The 17,573-nt window shown below is 41.4% G+C and overlaps 1 protein-coding gene across 1 annotated transcript in view; it reads left to right on the top strand.

The window, feature by feature from the left end:
- CSMD1 (CUB and Sushi multiple domains 1) overlaps positions 1-17,573 on the top strand; it is a 2,896,277-nt gene that overhangs the window by 1,941,520 nt on the left and 937,184 nt on the right. Inside the window, exon 16 of the mRNA XM_030195161.1 lies at positions 3,514-3,652. Within this exon, the coding sequence (XP_030051021.1) occupies positions 3,514-3,652 (139 nt within the window). The remainder of the gene's footprint in view (positions 1-3,513; positions 3,653-17,573) is intronic.

Genomic DNA, 17,573 nt, shown 5'->3' with positions numbered 1-17,573 from the left:
GTTATGCCATACCATACAAATGAAGCATCTGACACAGAGGTTTGAGCCTAAAGGAGACATGTTATTAACTGCTGAAAATAACCAAAGGTGTGAGCTATAAAGAGAAAGCAAATGTCTGAGACACAGAGAAAGTCAAATATAATGAACACTTCCATTTTGTCATAGTAAAAATGAAACCAGTTTCACTATAATTCTGAGCATAGAGTGTAAGACTTGTATTTTCTTTGTGATATGCCTCTGCACATGGAATATATCAGAGAGAGTTCAATTTGCAAATTGAAATTGAAATTTGTCATCATGTTTGCAAATTAAAATTGATAGTTTTGTTGTCAGTTTTAACTGTACTTTCTTGGTTGTGCACACTTTTATATTAGATTCTGATGGCAGGTACTGACAACGTTTGCTGCCGTGGGCTTGCATAGTGATTATTTTTCATGATTCTACATGTTGCTTGGGAAAAAAAAATTAGGCACAGTCAATTCACTTATATATTTTCTTTGTCAACACATTGACTAAACACAAAATTGTAAATGGTTTGTTCTACTTTTGAAGATGTGGGTATAAAGAGTGTAGATGTAAAAGTGCTTTTGAGTTTTCAGTAATAGGATTGCTTGATTTGTATAGAAAGTATGCAGGAAGTGGTAATATTGCCCCTTTACCTGCTAAACATCATTGGTTACCCTGCCCTACAGGAATCAACATAAAGTGTTAACTCTTTACTATAAGGTGCAGAAAAAAAACAAATTTTATTAATCAGTCATTTAAGTACAGAAGATGGAAAAAAGTATCAGAATTATTCAAAATCTATATCAGTTATCCCATCTATAAAAGTGTTAGTTTAAGATTTGAAACTATCCTTTGGATCTCTTGTAAATACAGTAACAGAGAGCTTTTTTCATTATGTGTAATCTTCAGCAGGTACACAAATATTTTGATCAAGGTCACTTTCGTTTGATAGTACAATCCCTGATCTTGAGGTGTTAGCGAAATACAAGTTACATTGTTAATGTTGTCCCCCCCCCCCCCCCCCCCCCCTTATCTGTCGTCCTTGATTTTGCCTTGCACTCCCTAATGATCACTTTGCTCTTATTTGGAGCATCACCTCCTGTTTTCTGCTCACAGCTTGATGCCGCATGACACTCCTTTCTGTATAGAATGCCCCCCCCCCCCCCGTCACCCTCCGATCTGACCAATCTTATCTTAGTTTACATAGCTCTTTAAAGGCACATTTGTTTTCTCTTGTGTTTGGATCCCTTCCTGAGGTCATGTGAAGGATGACTGGTGGTGGCGGCTCCTGGTGGCACTTAGCATTGAATTTGGCTCCCTGCTCTCTTCCTTTGTTCCTATTGGTATATTATAGTTCTTTTCCTTTTCTTTTTGTTTTTATTGGTAACTTCTTTGTATTTTGCTGTGAAATGTGGTATACCAAATGACGTGGAGGGGCATTTTGAAAGAAACGTCCAAGTTGTGATTTGGATGTCCTTGTAAATGGTGAAATCCAGGGTCGGGGAAACCTGTATTTTCGAAACAAGATGGACGTCCATCTTTCGTTTCGAAAATACCATCAAAGACGTCCAATCCTTAAATTTGGATGTCCCTAGACATGGACGTTTCTGACTTTTGGCGATTTTCGAAACCAAAGACGTCCATGTCAAAAACGTCCTAATGCAAGCCATTTGGTCATGGAGGAGTAAGCATTTCTAGTGCACTGGTCCCCATGACATGCCAGGACACCAACCGGGCACCCTAGGGGGCACTGCAGTGTACTTCAGAAAAAGCTCCAAGCTACATACTCCCTTACCTTGTGTGCAGAAGGGGGGCACCTAGATGTGGGTTTTTGGTGGGTTTTGGAGAGCTCGCTGTTTACTCCACAAATGTAACAGGTAGGAGGGTATGGGCCTGGGTCCACCTGTCTGAAGTGCACTGCAGTACCCACTAAAACTGCTCCTGGGACCTTCATGCCACTGTCATGGACCTGAGTATGACATCTGAGGCTGGCATAGAGGCTGGCACAACATATTTTTAAAGGTGTTTTTGAGGGTGGGAGGGGGTTAGTGACCACTGGGGGAGTAACGGGAGGTCATCCTCGATTCCCTCCGGTGGTCATCTGGTCATTTCAGGCACGTTTTTTGTGCCTTATTTGTAAAAAAAACAGGTCTGGGTGAAAATGTCCAAGTGTTCGTCAGGGACGTCCTTGTTTTTTTTCCATTATGGGTCAAAGACGTCCAAGTGTCAGGCACGCATAAGTTCCGCCTTCGCTATGCCTCAGACATGCCCCCCTTTAACTTTGGACATTCTTGTGACGGACTGCAGTTGGAGATGTCCAAATTGGGTTTCAATTATACCGATTTGGACGTCTCTGGGAGAAGGATGTCCATCTTCCTTTTTATGTCGAAAGATGGACGTCCTTCTCTTTCGAAAATGAGCCCATTAGTAACAATAATATCATTTTACATTGTGTTTTATATTAAATATACTAACAATTGTAGAAACCAATCTGCATTTACAAATTTATAAACACACTTATCAGTAAACACATAAATAACAATGAACCAGCTTTGGGTGGGGAAAAGACCTAAGACACCCTGCAGTATTATAAGTGTTCCAGATTTCATTATTACGCTTAAATCACTGCAGTAATGGGTAGAGTGTAATCACTAGCTAGAAAAACCACTGCCGAGCAAATTATCAAATATCAGTATACATTTTTTTATATAAATGTAGAATAAATGGCACTTACATGCATTAGATTCTGACAGGACCTGTTAGCACTGGCTTCTTTGGGGGATCATAAATCATGAAGTGCTTTTTAAGCTTAACTGAGGCTTCTTTCCTCTCATGTCTACATTAAGCTTTACAAAGCACTGCAAGATTTGTGTTACCACAATGAATCTAATGTGAAAGGAGTCCCATTGGATCTAATGCAGATAAGTGCATTTTAGTCTATATTTTAAAAAATTGCACTGAATTTTGCACTGATATTTTGATAACTTTTTTTCAGTGGTGGTTTTTCTGACCAGTGGTTATACTTTACCAGTTATTGCAGTGATTTGAGCCTGATAAATGAAATCTAGGTTACTTAAAATACTGCAGGGTGTCTAAGGTTTTTTCCCCACCAGGAGTAGCCTAATGGTTAGTGTAGCAGACTTTGATCCTGGGGAACTGGGTTTGATTACCACTGCAACTCCTTGTGATTTTGGGCAAGTCATTTAACCCTCCATTGTCACAGGTACAAATAAGTGCCTGTATATACTATATAAACCACTTTGAATGTAGTTGTAAAAAAAACACAGAAAGGCAGTATATCAAGTCTCATTCCCTTTCCCTTATTGTTATTTATTGATAAGTGTGTTTATGAATTTAGTAATACAGATTGGTTTCCACAGTTGTTGTTAGTTGTTTACACAAGCTGGCTGTGGAACTTTGTTTCATCCTATTTTTTCTTTTAAGTGTTATATAAAATATATGCATTTAATATATAAAATCTTAACCTACAATTATTTTTCCCCTCAGCACCATGTGGTGGACATTTGACAGCGGTGAGTGGAGTGATCTTACCACCTGGTTGGCCAGGATACTATAAAGACTCACTGAATTGTGAATGGGTAATTGAAGCAAGTCCTGGACACTCTATTAAGATTACCTTTGACAGGTGAGAATCACAGAAAACTCTGCCACCAGAGCACACCTACTAAGTCATATAAGTATCATTTCCAGTTAATTTTGATGATGAGTAATAAAATTCAGTTCACTGGGCAGTTATCTATGAAAGTTGGGAGTCCATTCAACATATATAGCCCTCAAAAAATGTATTGAACCTGAAATCAGACTGAAATAGAGTTGAATCAAGGCAGGGTATATAAAAAAATTACTTAACCTTGGTAATCACACAGCATCTCATTTCTTACAATCCAATCATAACCAAATAAATGCTCATTCCAAAATTACATGGCAGGAAATGGCCACAACTTTATTACTTAAACATTCAAACAACAAAATCGCAATATAGAACAAACTAATTCTTGCCAAAGCAGCTTGCAATCCCCAACCATTACCCACCCTTTCAAAGCCAGTTAGTGATGATCTAGCTCTCCGTTCCCCATAACATTTTTCACAAACTCATAGAAAATTAAAGCGAGGCTTCCGGTGATGTCAAGACCTCACCTCTTCTCGAGGCGGTATCGTGCCTGATCCTTTCAATTCCCTATACCAAAATGTTTTGCATTAACCTTCTCCCAATTTCCCAACCCAATTGGTTGGTTGGCTTCCTGTCCCGCCCCTTGCTTATCACTGCTCTCCCCCTGCGACACTGCAGCCAACTAAGCGAAGTACATAGAATGCAACAAATCCTGAATAGTACTCAAAAATCAATGTTGGACAAATGAATGCCATCCCGGTGATACAACCCTGAACAGACTGACAACAACAACTCATGAGTAAGAAACAGATCACCCAACGCACACATAAATTCTGACATCTCTGCATTCATTCTCCATCACAGGCGCTCTATAGCTTTCACTTTTGTAGCCTCTCTCCAAACAACTGAGAAAATAATTTGTGACCAAACCACCTTTGTACATGGAAATACACATACTGTATCACTCTTCTATCCCGCAATCGACCAGTCCAGAGTACTAAGGCCACTCAAACTGGAAAGAGTTCCAAAAATGCCACATTCTGACACATCCCCTCTCTCTTCACCACTCTGGCCACTCATCTGTTCCCCATGCTCCCTGGAAGTAAATACCACACCCATGACTCCCTGCTGCATCAGTAAAAAGGTGTAAATCCACATTGGAAACTGGAGACAAAGATCAGACTTGCACACCATTAAAATCAATCAAAATACCCGCCACAACTCCAAATCCTCTCTCACCCCCTGTGGAATGTGCACCCCATAAAACTGCTTGCAGACATCTTTCTCCAGCAATGCCAAATAGTGAAAAAACATACCCTACAAAGGAATAGCCCATGCAGCAAAATTGAAACGCCACACCAATGATGGAATGCCCAACTCCTGGGCAACACTGACAAAAGCATCCAGCAAATGCTCATACTCTCCTAAACTGCCCTACCCCCAAACAGAAGTAATCTAAATAATGAACCATAGTAGACAAGCCCCACGCACTGTTCTCTTATTCAATGGACAAGGTAAAAAAAAGTCTCAAAATAAAACTGACCCTCAAATTTAATTCCCAAGAAATGAAAAGAGGACTGTGGGTGCACAGGAAGCAGCAAAAAGCTGATTCAGTGTCGGTTTTTGCTAACAACAGCACCCACACCTAACTGTTAAAATATTTTACTGCACGATCAAATGAGGCAATGAAAAGTATTAACACTATAACCTTCCGGACAAGAAAGGTTATGTATCAACCTAAATTTCCAAGGCTCTTTGTAGGAATTACACCTAACGGAGAAAAAACTAAGTCAGCAAATGGAGCAGTTTCGAAGAGCCCAGCTATTTTGCTCAATTACAGCTGTTTTCCCAATTTCTCAGAACTAACACAGCATGAAGATCTACCAATGCTGCATTTGAACAACCATGAGGCAACTCTCAAACAGAACAACAATTCATCTAAAAATCCCTCCCAAAACAACTCAACAGCATTCCTTTGCTTGTAAACACTCAAACATGGCCCCAATGCCTCAATTTAAATGGTGAAGGAGCGTTGCCCAAACACTACTAAAGCCCCCGGCTGAGCTCTTCTTGGCAGCCTGACCCTTATCCTTATGTCTATCCAATCCACTGGGGCAGCAAACCACTGGGTTGAGGACACTACACCTGTTACAACAATGGCAAAATTTACACTCTGCTTGCTCACACTAGTTGGAATTAAATTTGAAACAAGCCTGCACTGTCTGCCCATTACCTTGGCTGTGGGACATCGCACTTCCAACTCCCGACATTCCAGGACGTCCCATGCTTGAAAATCCTAACCCCTCCCAAGGGCAACTGCACCCCTGAGGAGGCTCCTACCCCTGAAAAAAAGATGTTTGAGAAGCTGTCATCTCTGCCAGCCACAAATTGACATCAAGTCATTCCCATTCCTGTACCTTATCCTTAGCCAGGCTACACCAAAACGCTCATCATAGTTTAACCAAGCTCAACCCCCAGAACATACAATAAGCCCACAAATCAATAAACCAGGTTACAACATTGGATTACTGAAGTCCAGGACACTGGTGTAGATATGGAATGCTAATAACCAATTAAATATCATCCTGGACACCTTTCCCTCTTTCGTTTTTTCCCTCATCTTTACGATCTTTGCCCTTCTTTCACCTACTGCCCTCATGGTTCCACTCCAGTAACGTGAAAATATCAATATCATGACCACGCAAAATCTTTAAACACAACTTCCGTGAAAGCTGACTGTCTAAAGGAACAATATCACATAACATATGCCCCTTGATAGAGACCTGCATAGGCCCCGCTACATGCACCGACACCAGCAATGATATCACCTGTCCACTATCTCCACCCCTGTCAGAAGAAGAGGAAGCAGATGCAGAAGAGTCCCACAAGTCAGGGGACTCCCACACCTGCATTGGATCCTGCACTGCTGCATGCCACTGATGCTTCTCCCAATGTAAATGCTTCATCACATGCTGCAATCTATGTAAAAAATGTTGTTCCTTAAATGACTCAAGGCAGATATCCTGTGCTCACCTGTCATGCCCCGCAACTCCTTCCTGCTCCCATACCCCTCCCACCCATTCCCCCCAAAACAGCCAAAAAGCCCTGTTCTAACTCACCCAAACTTTCCCTCTGATTCTCCAGAAGCATCACCTCCGCTAATGGTCCAGGCATAACCCTCAGCTGTTGCAGCTGACTTGAATTGCCTCCACTATTCTTGTTGTCAGCCTCTCCCACAGCTCCTGCACTTCCCTCCCCCCTACTAACACCCTCCTGCTGCTGTCTCTGCTGCCAAAGGGCTGCGGGTCCACTCTGCTGGCTCTGTGGCCTACCCACCCTTCCCCGCTCTCCCCACCCACTGCTGTTGCATCAGCCACACACAATCTACTCTTGGGTTGTTCTGTGTCCCGCTATGGCTGTGTCTGCCATGGCTATGCCACCTACTGCTGCACCTTCACTGCTGTTTGCTGCCACCCAGCTGCTTTAGTCTTTCATGAAGCCATCCTACATCTCAGAAGTTCTGTTACGCCAGGAACCGCTGAAGCCACAAACAACAATATTCTTCCTCCACTGCCCCCACGCAACTCTGTGCACTGAATTCACCACTGCCAACCTGAGCAGAACCCGCATCTGTACTTAAGTACCAAAGATAAAACTAAAAAAGTTGGACATAAAAAAATGCCCTGAACCCCACCAATCCACACTTGATCCCAAGTGCTCCCACTACCCAACTAGAATTATCTTCCTAACACCTGATGTATCACACATTAATCCACCCCTTTTTCAGCATCCTTCAATCCCTAACATTGCTCACTTTACTCCCTCACCTTTTCCCCTGATACAGTCCCCACACTTTAACTTTTTATTCTTTTCACTGCCAAAGCCCCTTTCCCCCTCACCTTATCCTTCCCCTAGTCATTATCCCTCTCACCTTCTCATCACCTAATGCTACCCCTTCCTTTTCCTTTCCCCCATTTCTTAAATCTGCTCCTACTTTCTTTCCCAACCTTGGGATTCTTCTCTGCCAAGGTTAAGAGCCTACTGTTAATTATCCGTGGGCTCCCCTTGTATTTGTTTCTGGTTCTGGACAGCTTACATAATCATAAAACAAAAAACATACAAGCAACAATTAAAATTAAAACATATTAAAAACTTCTTAAAACCGCTCATATACATATGACCACTATCATAATTCATACAACTAGATAAGTCATTTTACCATTCCTGAGGCAACCCTCCCAAGCCAACATGAACCCACTCAAGCTTCCCACTACCATGATCCCCTTTCTGGCCTTACTGGTGGTCCCTGGCCTACTGGAGTGGCAGCAGTGCTGGCTTACTCGTACTGTCAGCAGTCCCAGGCTTCTATATATATATATATATATATATATATATATATATATATATATATATATATAGCATTCCTAATAACACCATTTTTTTGGAGTGTGTATGTTTTTAAAGTGGTTCTTTTATTTTTTGTATGTAATATCATATAAACATATATGCTGTGATCTTGCAATACCTCAGTGTATGTGCCACCACTTCATATGAATGATGTATTTTGTTAAATTAGCATGTAGAGCTAGTAATGATCCTTCCTCTGCAAATCATATTTTGTCCAGGAAATGGTGGATATGCTTATCAGAATGATGCATCAGAAGGTACACAACATTAATTGAATGCAAGTTTTATACTCTGTATTTACAAAGTCTGAGGTGAATAAAAGGAAATATAAACATAGACAACTAATAACATTATAATATTCTACTCTCAAACAGGTATAAATGCCAGGTGATAAAATTCTGATGTATATGTATGCTGCTATTGTAGAATGTGGCATAGCTGTATAACTTGAAGGCCCATCCAGAACACAACATATTTTCCTACTTGTAAATCCCTATGGATCCCTTTTGCTAAGATATGCTAAGAAATGGGTTTAGCATGTTTTAACATGGGACATTACTAAACAAATCTCTATTGAGATTCTTTATAGGTGGGTAAGCGGTGGGTAAGCAATAAAAATCCAAAAAACTGGTGGAAAGGGAGGAAAAAGCCTCAAGAAGCTTCCAGCTATCAGCTGATAAAGCAGGACTTCTTCATCACTGGAAAAAACCTCCCAGCAAAACCTTATGATTTTAATTAAATAGCAAAATATCAGCTTACAATACTTAGCTGCATAGTCTCTTTCTTCCAGCCAAACCAGAAACCAGACCAGACATTCCCATGTGCTAAGCCCATTTGAGGTGCATTTCTAAAATAGGGCTTTTTTTTCTTTTTGTAGGTCCCATGCTAATTTTTCCATTAGCATGTGAGACTTGCAAAAATATTAATGCAAGAGCACTTACCACTTCCTATTTGGGAGACACTAAGTGCTCCTGTATTTAGTTGGCATTATTCAGTTAGCACATGCTAATATGAACATGGTAGCTGGATAACACTTCCACACCCACCCTGTTAATGACACGCCTATAACCACAGCCTTTTTTGCCTGCCCGCATTAGAATTTAGACGCAGTGTTACAGACTATGCTTAGCAAGCTATGTGTGTAAATTCTAATTATTGTCAATTAGCGCTCATCAGGGGCGTAGCCACGGGTGGGCCTGGGTGGGCCAGGGCCCACCCAGTAACGGTGCACCTCATAGACGCCCAAACAGCGACTTTTCCATTCCTGCTGCTCACTTCAGCTTTCCCTTCTCCCAGCCACCCGCCGACACTTCGCAGGTTTTGTTCCATCCCTGCTCCCTCCCCTGTCATCCCCGTCCGGCAGTGGTGTTAGATTCGCTGCTTCAGCAGAGCCGCGCGGCGCCAGGGCCGTCCACATGCTGCTATGAATGCTTCCTCTGTGCTGGCCCCACCTCTTCAGAAAGAGTATCAAAGAAGGTGAAACCAGCCGGAAGGAAGCAGTCACGTAACGGCAGCATGCTGATGGACACGGCGCCATGCGGCTCCACTGCAGATGTGCAGAGCTAGACCGCGGTGGTGCCCGACGGAGATGGAAGGGGAGGGAGGGGGAAAGAAGGCCTGCAGTGCGCCGGCGGGTGGCTGGAAGGTGGTAGAAAACAAAACTGCAACGGGTGGCTGGCAGGGGGTGGGGGAGAGAGGGGAAAATGTGCAGCATGTCAGCGGGTGGTTGGGGGGAGGGGAGGGAGAGAAAAAAACTACAGCCAGTAGGTGGTGGCTGGGGCCCGGGAGAGGGAGGAATCAAAACCTACATCAGATGGCTGGTAGCTGGGAGGGGGGGAGGGAGGAGAAAAATCTGCAGCATACCAGCGGTGGCTGGGGAAAGGGAGGGAAAAAAACCCTGCAGCATGCTGGCAGGTGGCTTGAGGGGTCAGGGAGCACTTTTGGGATGAGGGAGTGAGACAGGGTAGTGCTAGGTGGGGTGGAGGAATAATTGTTCGATGGGGGAGGGGGATGGAGAGATGCTGCAAGGGGAAAGAGAGGGAGAATTGTTGGATATGGGTGGGATGGGATGGGGAGAGGGAAAGGCTGCATAGGAGTGGTAAAGGACCAGAGAGAAAAAAAAGTGTTGGGCATGGAAGTGGAAGGAAAGGAGGGAGAGATGAGAGGGGAAATGTTGAACATGGCATTGAGGTGAGGGGAAGAAAGGATGGAGAGATGCTGTGTGTGTGGGGGGGGGGGGGGAGTGAGATGTTAGACCAGGGGCTCAAGGCAGGGAGAGGGAGAAAAGTTGGACATGAAGGTGGAGGAGAGGAAAGGAAAGGAGAGATACATAAGCGGGGGAGGGGAGAAAGAGGGAAGATGGATCCAGGGAGAGAAGATGGACAATGGATGGTAGGGAAGAGAAAGGGAAAAATGCTGAACAATGGGGGAAGGGAGGGGAGGGAAGAGAGGTGGGACAGGAAGCTGCTGGTGGTGGGAGGTGAAAGAGATAGAGAGATATCAGGCTATGAGGGTGAGGATGGGAGAAAGAGGGAACAGATACCGGGCTGGAAGGGTGGAGGGAGGGAAACACTGGGAATGGTGGAAAGCATGGGGGAGAGGCCCAGGGAATGGAGTTGGCAAGAAAATAAATGAGAGAACAGTGATTACAGGGGTAGAAATATGGTAATGGTGCATAGATTGAAGATGGAAAGGAATGATAGGCTAGGAAAGAGAGAGATGGGGAATGGGAGAGCTAGTGGGTGAAAGGAATTGGAAATGTGATAGATATCTGAAAAGTAAAAAGAAGGAAAAGATTTAGAAAGAGGATGAAATTTGAGTGTACAGAGGTAGACAAGAAAAAAGAAAGACAGGAAAGAGCTAAAATGGAAAGATCAATATTTCAGAGGCAGGTGTAGTGAGGGAATGAAATGACAGGAGAAAAAAGACAAATGGACAGTCGCTTGAAGAATTATCAGAAGACAGACAAGAAAGCGGAAAAGAGAAATTGGAACCAAGATGAAGGAAAAGTAAAATGTCTAGACAATAAAGGTAGAAAAATCATTTTATTTTGAATGTTTTAAATGGAATATGTTAGCTTTGGGAAATGTGCATAGTGGATGTCTTTTTATTGTGTTAAGTAGAAAAGGAAATGTGCTTTTGTTTTTTTCTCCAGTGTTTTTTATTTTATTACATTTGTACCCCACACTTTCCCACTCATGGCAGGCTCAATGTGGCAGGCAATGGAGGGTTAAGTGACTTGCCCAGAGTCACAAGGAGCTGCCCTGTGCAGGGAATTGAACTCAGTTTCTCAATTACTTAGGACCAAAGTCCGCCACCCTAACCACTAGGCCACTCCTCCACTCCAATGTTGCAGTGCATGCTGAGGTTCCCAGTTCAATTTTGTCTACATATTTTTTATTTCTAATTTGTGACTGTAACAGCAGATGAAGAGATTGGAGAGGAGAGGGAATTGGAGGAGGGGCTTTTTAATTTTCTGCCCTGGTCACCAGCATGGTTAACAGCAGCCCTGACCCTTGCTGTAGCTAGTGGGGATCCCCAAGCCCTACCAGCTGGGGATCTCTTCCGAAGCTGGCTAGAGCTGCCTTCCACCGAGCTTGGCAGATGGGGGCAGTATCCTGGAGCCACTGACAACTAAGCATGTATGGGGTGCTGGCATCAGTGGCTCAAGGAGTTGCTGCTGTCTGCTGGACTTGGCAGAGAGGAGTTCTGGCCATCTCTAGTGGAGGTCCCCAGCTGACAGAGATTGGGGATCCTCATCAGCTAAAGTATTTATATTTTGAGTTGGGAAGTGCTGGGGGGGGGGGGGGGGAGAGAAAATTTTGTGCCCACCCACTTTGTGCTCAGGCCTACCCAAAATTGGTTGTCTGGCTACGCCACTGGCACTCATTATTGCTTGTTAAGTGCTGTTAACAACTTTATTAGCTTGTTAAGCCAATTAAGTTATTCTCATTGCTACAGAATATGCTTGAATTTCAGTACAGAATGCTAGAGAATCTGAGGGTTAGTGTGCGCTGACAGGCAAATTACAGCAAAATGCTTTAGTGCAGTTTGCAGTGAGCTTTTTCTCCTGCATTAATAGTGTGTTATTGCTTAATGATTTATACTTTTAAATCCACTTTTTATATATGTAAACCATGCCTAAGACTTCTAAAATCAACTTTATATCTTTATATCCAGTTTCATCCATTTCAAATCACACTAATTAAATCTGGATTTCATGTCAGCTGAATATTTGCTGGAGTCATGATTAGCTCTTCTACTTCAGGACTCTGATTTGTAAATAATTTTAAAAATATAAAAAAAGCAAAAGAAAAGAAAAGAATGAAACAAATGACTTCCACTTCCTTTTTCTCCAGAGAAAATGTATATATGTATTTATATATAAGAAGTTTAGAAGCAGATGAAAAATAAAACCCAGAGATATTTAACAAAATTAGGGACTAATTTAATTCAGAATAAGGAAAGAGATGGGAAAGAGGCATAAAAGTAGTTTTGCAAATGAAGGAATAATGCTGTTTCATCTTGAGAATGTTCATAGGAAGGAAATGGAGACATTATAGGCTGGTTAACAACTTCTAGTCATAAGTAAATTGCTGCAGACCCTATTAAAGGAAAGAATAGTGAGTTATCTTGACTCTTCTAGGGTCTAAGGCAACATGGCTTTTACCAGAGATAGACAGCATAAGACAAATATGATTCATTTCTTTGAGTCACTGTAGACTTAGACTAGGGGGCATGAACTAGTTATGGTTTACCTGGATTTCACAAACACATTGATAGTGTTACACATGGGAGATCTAAAAATAAACTGAGCTGTTTTGAAGATGGCCTCAAGGTGACTGATCAGATTGGAAACTGTTTAAATGACAGACAACTGAGGATGGTGGTACATGGATATCAAAATCACCAAACACAGAAGGTCAGCAGACTCAATATCACAAAATGGAATGAACACTAAAGGGTCAGAAAAACAATACAAATCTTCAAGCAGAGATAAGACCTGTGCTCTTTGTCCTGCATATATATGAAACACAGGTATTAAACAGGGTAAAGTGGATAAGACCTATAATTAAAAGTATGGACCTTATTGATACCAGTCTTTTATACAGTATATATGGTTTAGTAGAAAAACTTAAAGGTGGTAATTCTGTAACTGTACACTTATATATAGGTGCACATTCTATAACAGAAAGTAGATGCTTACATTCCTTGATAGAATACCAGTATAACTGGGTATAAACGCGCATATGTACTTAGGTGTGAACACTTACACCAGCCATAGAGTTGCTGTTACGTGTGTACACTTAAGAGCCAAGGAGACATGCATAGCTTATAATATTCTGTAAGTTACTTACATAAATAAAAGGCTGTCACAGAGCCTGGTGTTCCTTTGTAGTTACACTTTGAGGGAGAAAATGAGGGGGGGGCAGCCACTACTGGGGAATTCCGGAGGGGGTCATACCTTAATCCCTGCAGTGGTCAATTGCTCAGTCAGAGAACCTTTTTTTTTTTTTTTACCTGGACGTGATTGCACAAGATCTAACTTAGGGTGGCCTAAAACTTTGCCTTGGACATTACTATCCGATTACTGCTGTTGAACATCATGTTTTTGGGCCCTCCCTAGTCCAACCTAAAGCATGCCTCCTACCCACCCCCGACATGCCCCCTTGCTATTTGATGAACTGCAGTGTTGGACATTTAATTCTGCCTTTCCAAAATTGTTATTTTGACATTTTTGGCAGATGTTCTTTGGGTCATTTTGAGATGTCTATATGCTTTGAAAATGATCACTTTAGGGTGGTAGTTACTAATGCACATTAGGGAATAATGTATGGTATTTATAACTTAATTTGCATTAAACCATTGCATGTAGTAGTTTACTGCAATACATATTATATAATAATAAGATGGAAAGCATGCAAATGCATTCAAAGTATCTGAGTACAGAGCAAATTAAATAATACAGCTTGTATTAAAGTTACTAAGCTGCATTTTTCATGGAAAAATAATGCCAGCTTTGAACTGGTGTTGTTTTTCCTCCCTGGGAGCATAGGGCAGCTAATACATGGACCAGAGCTCCCAGGGACCTTTTTCAAGGGTCAAGTGCATAAAAGAAGACTGCTATCACTTGAAGTCATTCCCAAGCCTCAAGCAAGGACCACACCCCCTGAGAAAGCATCCCTCTGACCTACCCCTATAATCCCTGGTGTCTTGTAGGGGGTAACAGGAGCAATCCCAAATTGTTCCTGCCCCTTAAGTGTCTGGATTTAAAATGGTGCTGGTAACTCCTAATAGTAGTCTCATGGTGCAACCACTTGGGGTCAAGCTATAAAATAAGGGTGCATGCTCCTTTTTTGGCAGCCTGATCTCTAGTGGTAATATAGAGAGACCACAACTAGGGGCCAGTGGCACCATTTTGAACCCAGCACCTTAGGGGACAGAAGTAACAGGGGATTGCTGATAACACCCACCACTAGATACCAATGCTTGCAGAGGATAGGTCTGGTAAGTGTTTTTTGGGGGTGGAGAAACCTTGTTGGCGGTTGAGGGTGTCTTCAAGGGTGGAGATGTCCTTGTTTGGGGTCAGGGGTGGAGAAAACCTTTTTCCAGGGTAATCAGGGGATCTTATTTTATATACACTGTCCCCATTAAGAAAGCTTCTGGGATCATCCGCACCTGATGCTGGCAGGAGAAAAATAACACAACCTTCAAGGCTGAACACAAGTTGAACACAAGCTTACTGTGTGAGTTACTAATCTGTGGTATTAGGTTACCTCGGGTTAGTGACCCCTGTAGTAAATAAAGCTTTGGTAAAATATAATATTTTACAACTACTAAATAGTTTCCTTTCTTAGTTGGGAAGAGTGACAGCTGAGTGTTCCTGGTTTACCATCTTTAAGCTATTAATGCTAATAATATATGTGAAATTTTGAGATCTATTCACTGTATATAGCAAACAAAGCCATTGGGAAGTCACTAAGAGATATGCTCAAGCTTAATGCAGACTATCTTTTAGATTCAATTAATTGCCAAGAATGGATTCCAAGCCAATATAATTTTCTAACTCTCAGTGTTGAAGAGCCAAAAAGATATTCACTTTGCCCAATGTAAATACTATCTTGTTTCAAAGAGATGCCTTATCTGTGGTCTCTAAGTCCTTTCTTGAATTGGATTCTTGCACCTGCAAGGACAACATATAAAGAAAGTAACAGAAATTGTTCTTCAACTGGATGTTTTAAAAAAGTTCACTGTTTGCTTGACTCCTAAACTTCCAGTTCAATGAAAAGCTGCCCAAATACACATGAATTTATTACTAAATGAATGCAAGGGGAGCGAGTGAGGCATCATAGACAAGCTTGATTTATTTCTTTATTTACTCTAGATCAACTGTTCAGAAACCTATCCAAGGGAACCTTAGCAAGTTGGGATTTCAGGATGACCACAATGAATATGAATGTGAGAGATGTGCATGTAATCTATCTAATCAATATTCATTGTGGATACCCTGATATTCTGACAGGCTGTGTGGGTCCCCCTGGACAGCTCTGAGAGCCACTGCTCAAGAATATTTATGACTTGTGAATCTGTCTGTGGATGTGTTGTATTATTTATATGTTTTCATAGTATAAACTGCATTTTGGACCTAATTCTATATATCCAGAAGAAATCCACCTGGGTGGAGAACTCTAAAATCCCACAAAGTGTAGTGAAAGCAAAATAAGTAGTGGGAAATGGACCACTGACTCCAGAGACTAGGGAAACAAATTTGATCCTTCAAGAAGATATATTGATCATAGAGTCAACACAGAACTGTGTTTCGGACTGCGGCATGTTTCAGGAGTATTTATGTTTAGAAGATGCAGACTTTGTCTACAATTTGCAGTACCACTACAAAGACTTTTTAAAGATCCATCTTTAGTGTCACAAGACACGACATTGAAGATTTTGCTATCTATTCATTATCAAAAATCTCCTGAAACAGGCCATAAGCTGAAACACAGTTCTGTGTCTATGATCAATATCTTCTTGAAGCATCAAGTGTGTTTACCTCATTTCTGGAATCCGTGGTCTATTTCCCACTCCTAATTCTATATATGTCACCTAAAAAATCTGTACTGATCGAAAACATGCTTAGGAATATTCTATAAGCAGCACCTAAAGTTAGGCCTATAGAATATGCATAACACCGCCCACACAACTAAAATTTAGGCAACGTTTATAGAATATATTAATGCTGTGCACGTGACTAAAATCTAGGTGCAGCAAATTATGCCAAATCTGGTATAAATTCTCATGTCTAAATTTAGGCATGGACAGGTTATTGTGTAAAACTGTGCATACATTTTAGGAATGCCCATGATCCGCCCATGCTCCACTCTTAGCCACACCCCATTTTGAGATCCACGTGATACGATTTATATGCATTGCCTTATAGAATATGCTTAGGGAATCTTTTTACTAAGCTACGGTAATGTTTTTAGCTCATGGTAAAAATCAGCTGGTGATGAAAGCCGAGATACCCGTGGGAATATAATGGACTTCTCGGTGTTTACTACCAGACGATTTCTACCGTGAGGTAAAAACACTACCACAGCTTAGAAAAAGACTCCCTCACATGATCTATGCGCATAAATCCCAATTAGTCCCAATAATTGGTTGTTAACATCCAATTATTAGCACTGCTTCGCTCGTTACTCAGTTAAGTTATACACACAAATCAGCTACACATGCCAATTTGTGCTTGTAACTCTAGGCGCCATATATAGAATGCAGGAGTTTATGGCTTTGTCCGAGTAAGATAACGTATACTTTTAAAAAAAAATAATAAATATATAAAACACCTTAGCACTTTTTCTTAATAGTTGATTTCATGTATGTCAAATGCATAGGAATACAAAAGGAGAAGTGGTTTATTAAAACAGTTACCTGACGTGGTCACATTTTGCCCTCAGGCTGCGTCAGGGGTAAAAAAAAAACTACAAGATAAAAAAACATACAAATTTAATCTAAAGCATCATTTTAAATCAAAACTTACAAACAATAACTCAAAGTATTAAATAATTAAAATCATATTAAAACTATAAAATAGTAAAACAATAAAAACAGAGAACTTTAATTTAAAAGAACATTAAATATAACAATAATCAAAGTTTAAAAAGAATATATACACACAAACAGGCAACAGGATACCATAGTGTGATAGTGTATGTGAAGGCAGAACAAATAAGTCAATGTGTTATCCATAGTGACATAGAGGGGCATAATCGAACAGAAACGCCTATCTCCATGGGCGTTTATCTCCGAGAACGGGTCCGTGAAGGGGCGGACCGAACCGTATTTTGGGAAAAAATAGACGTCCATGTTTTATTCGACAATTTGTGAGCTGGGCGTTTTTGGTTTTCAGCAATAATGGAAAATGAAAGCGCCCAGCTTAAAAACGAATAAATGCAAGGCATTTGTTCGTGGGAGGGGCCAGGATTCGTAGTGCACTGGTCCCCCTCACATGCCAGGACACCAACCGGGCACC

The sequence above is a fragment of the Microcaecilia unicolor genome, chromosome 3 (genome assembly GCF_901765095.1).
Source record: "Microcaecilia unicolor chromosome 3, aMicUni1.1, whole genome shotgun sequence".
NCBI lineage: Eukaryota > Metazoa > Chordata > Amphibia > Gymnophiona > Siphonopidae > Microcaecilia > Microcaecilia unicolor.
This window is presented reverse-complemented; position numbering and strand designations above follow the sequence as displayed.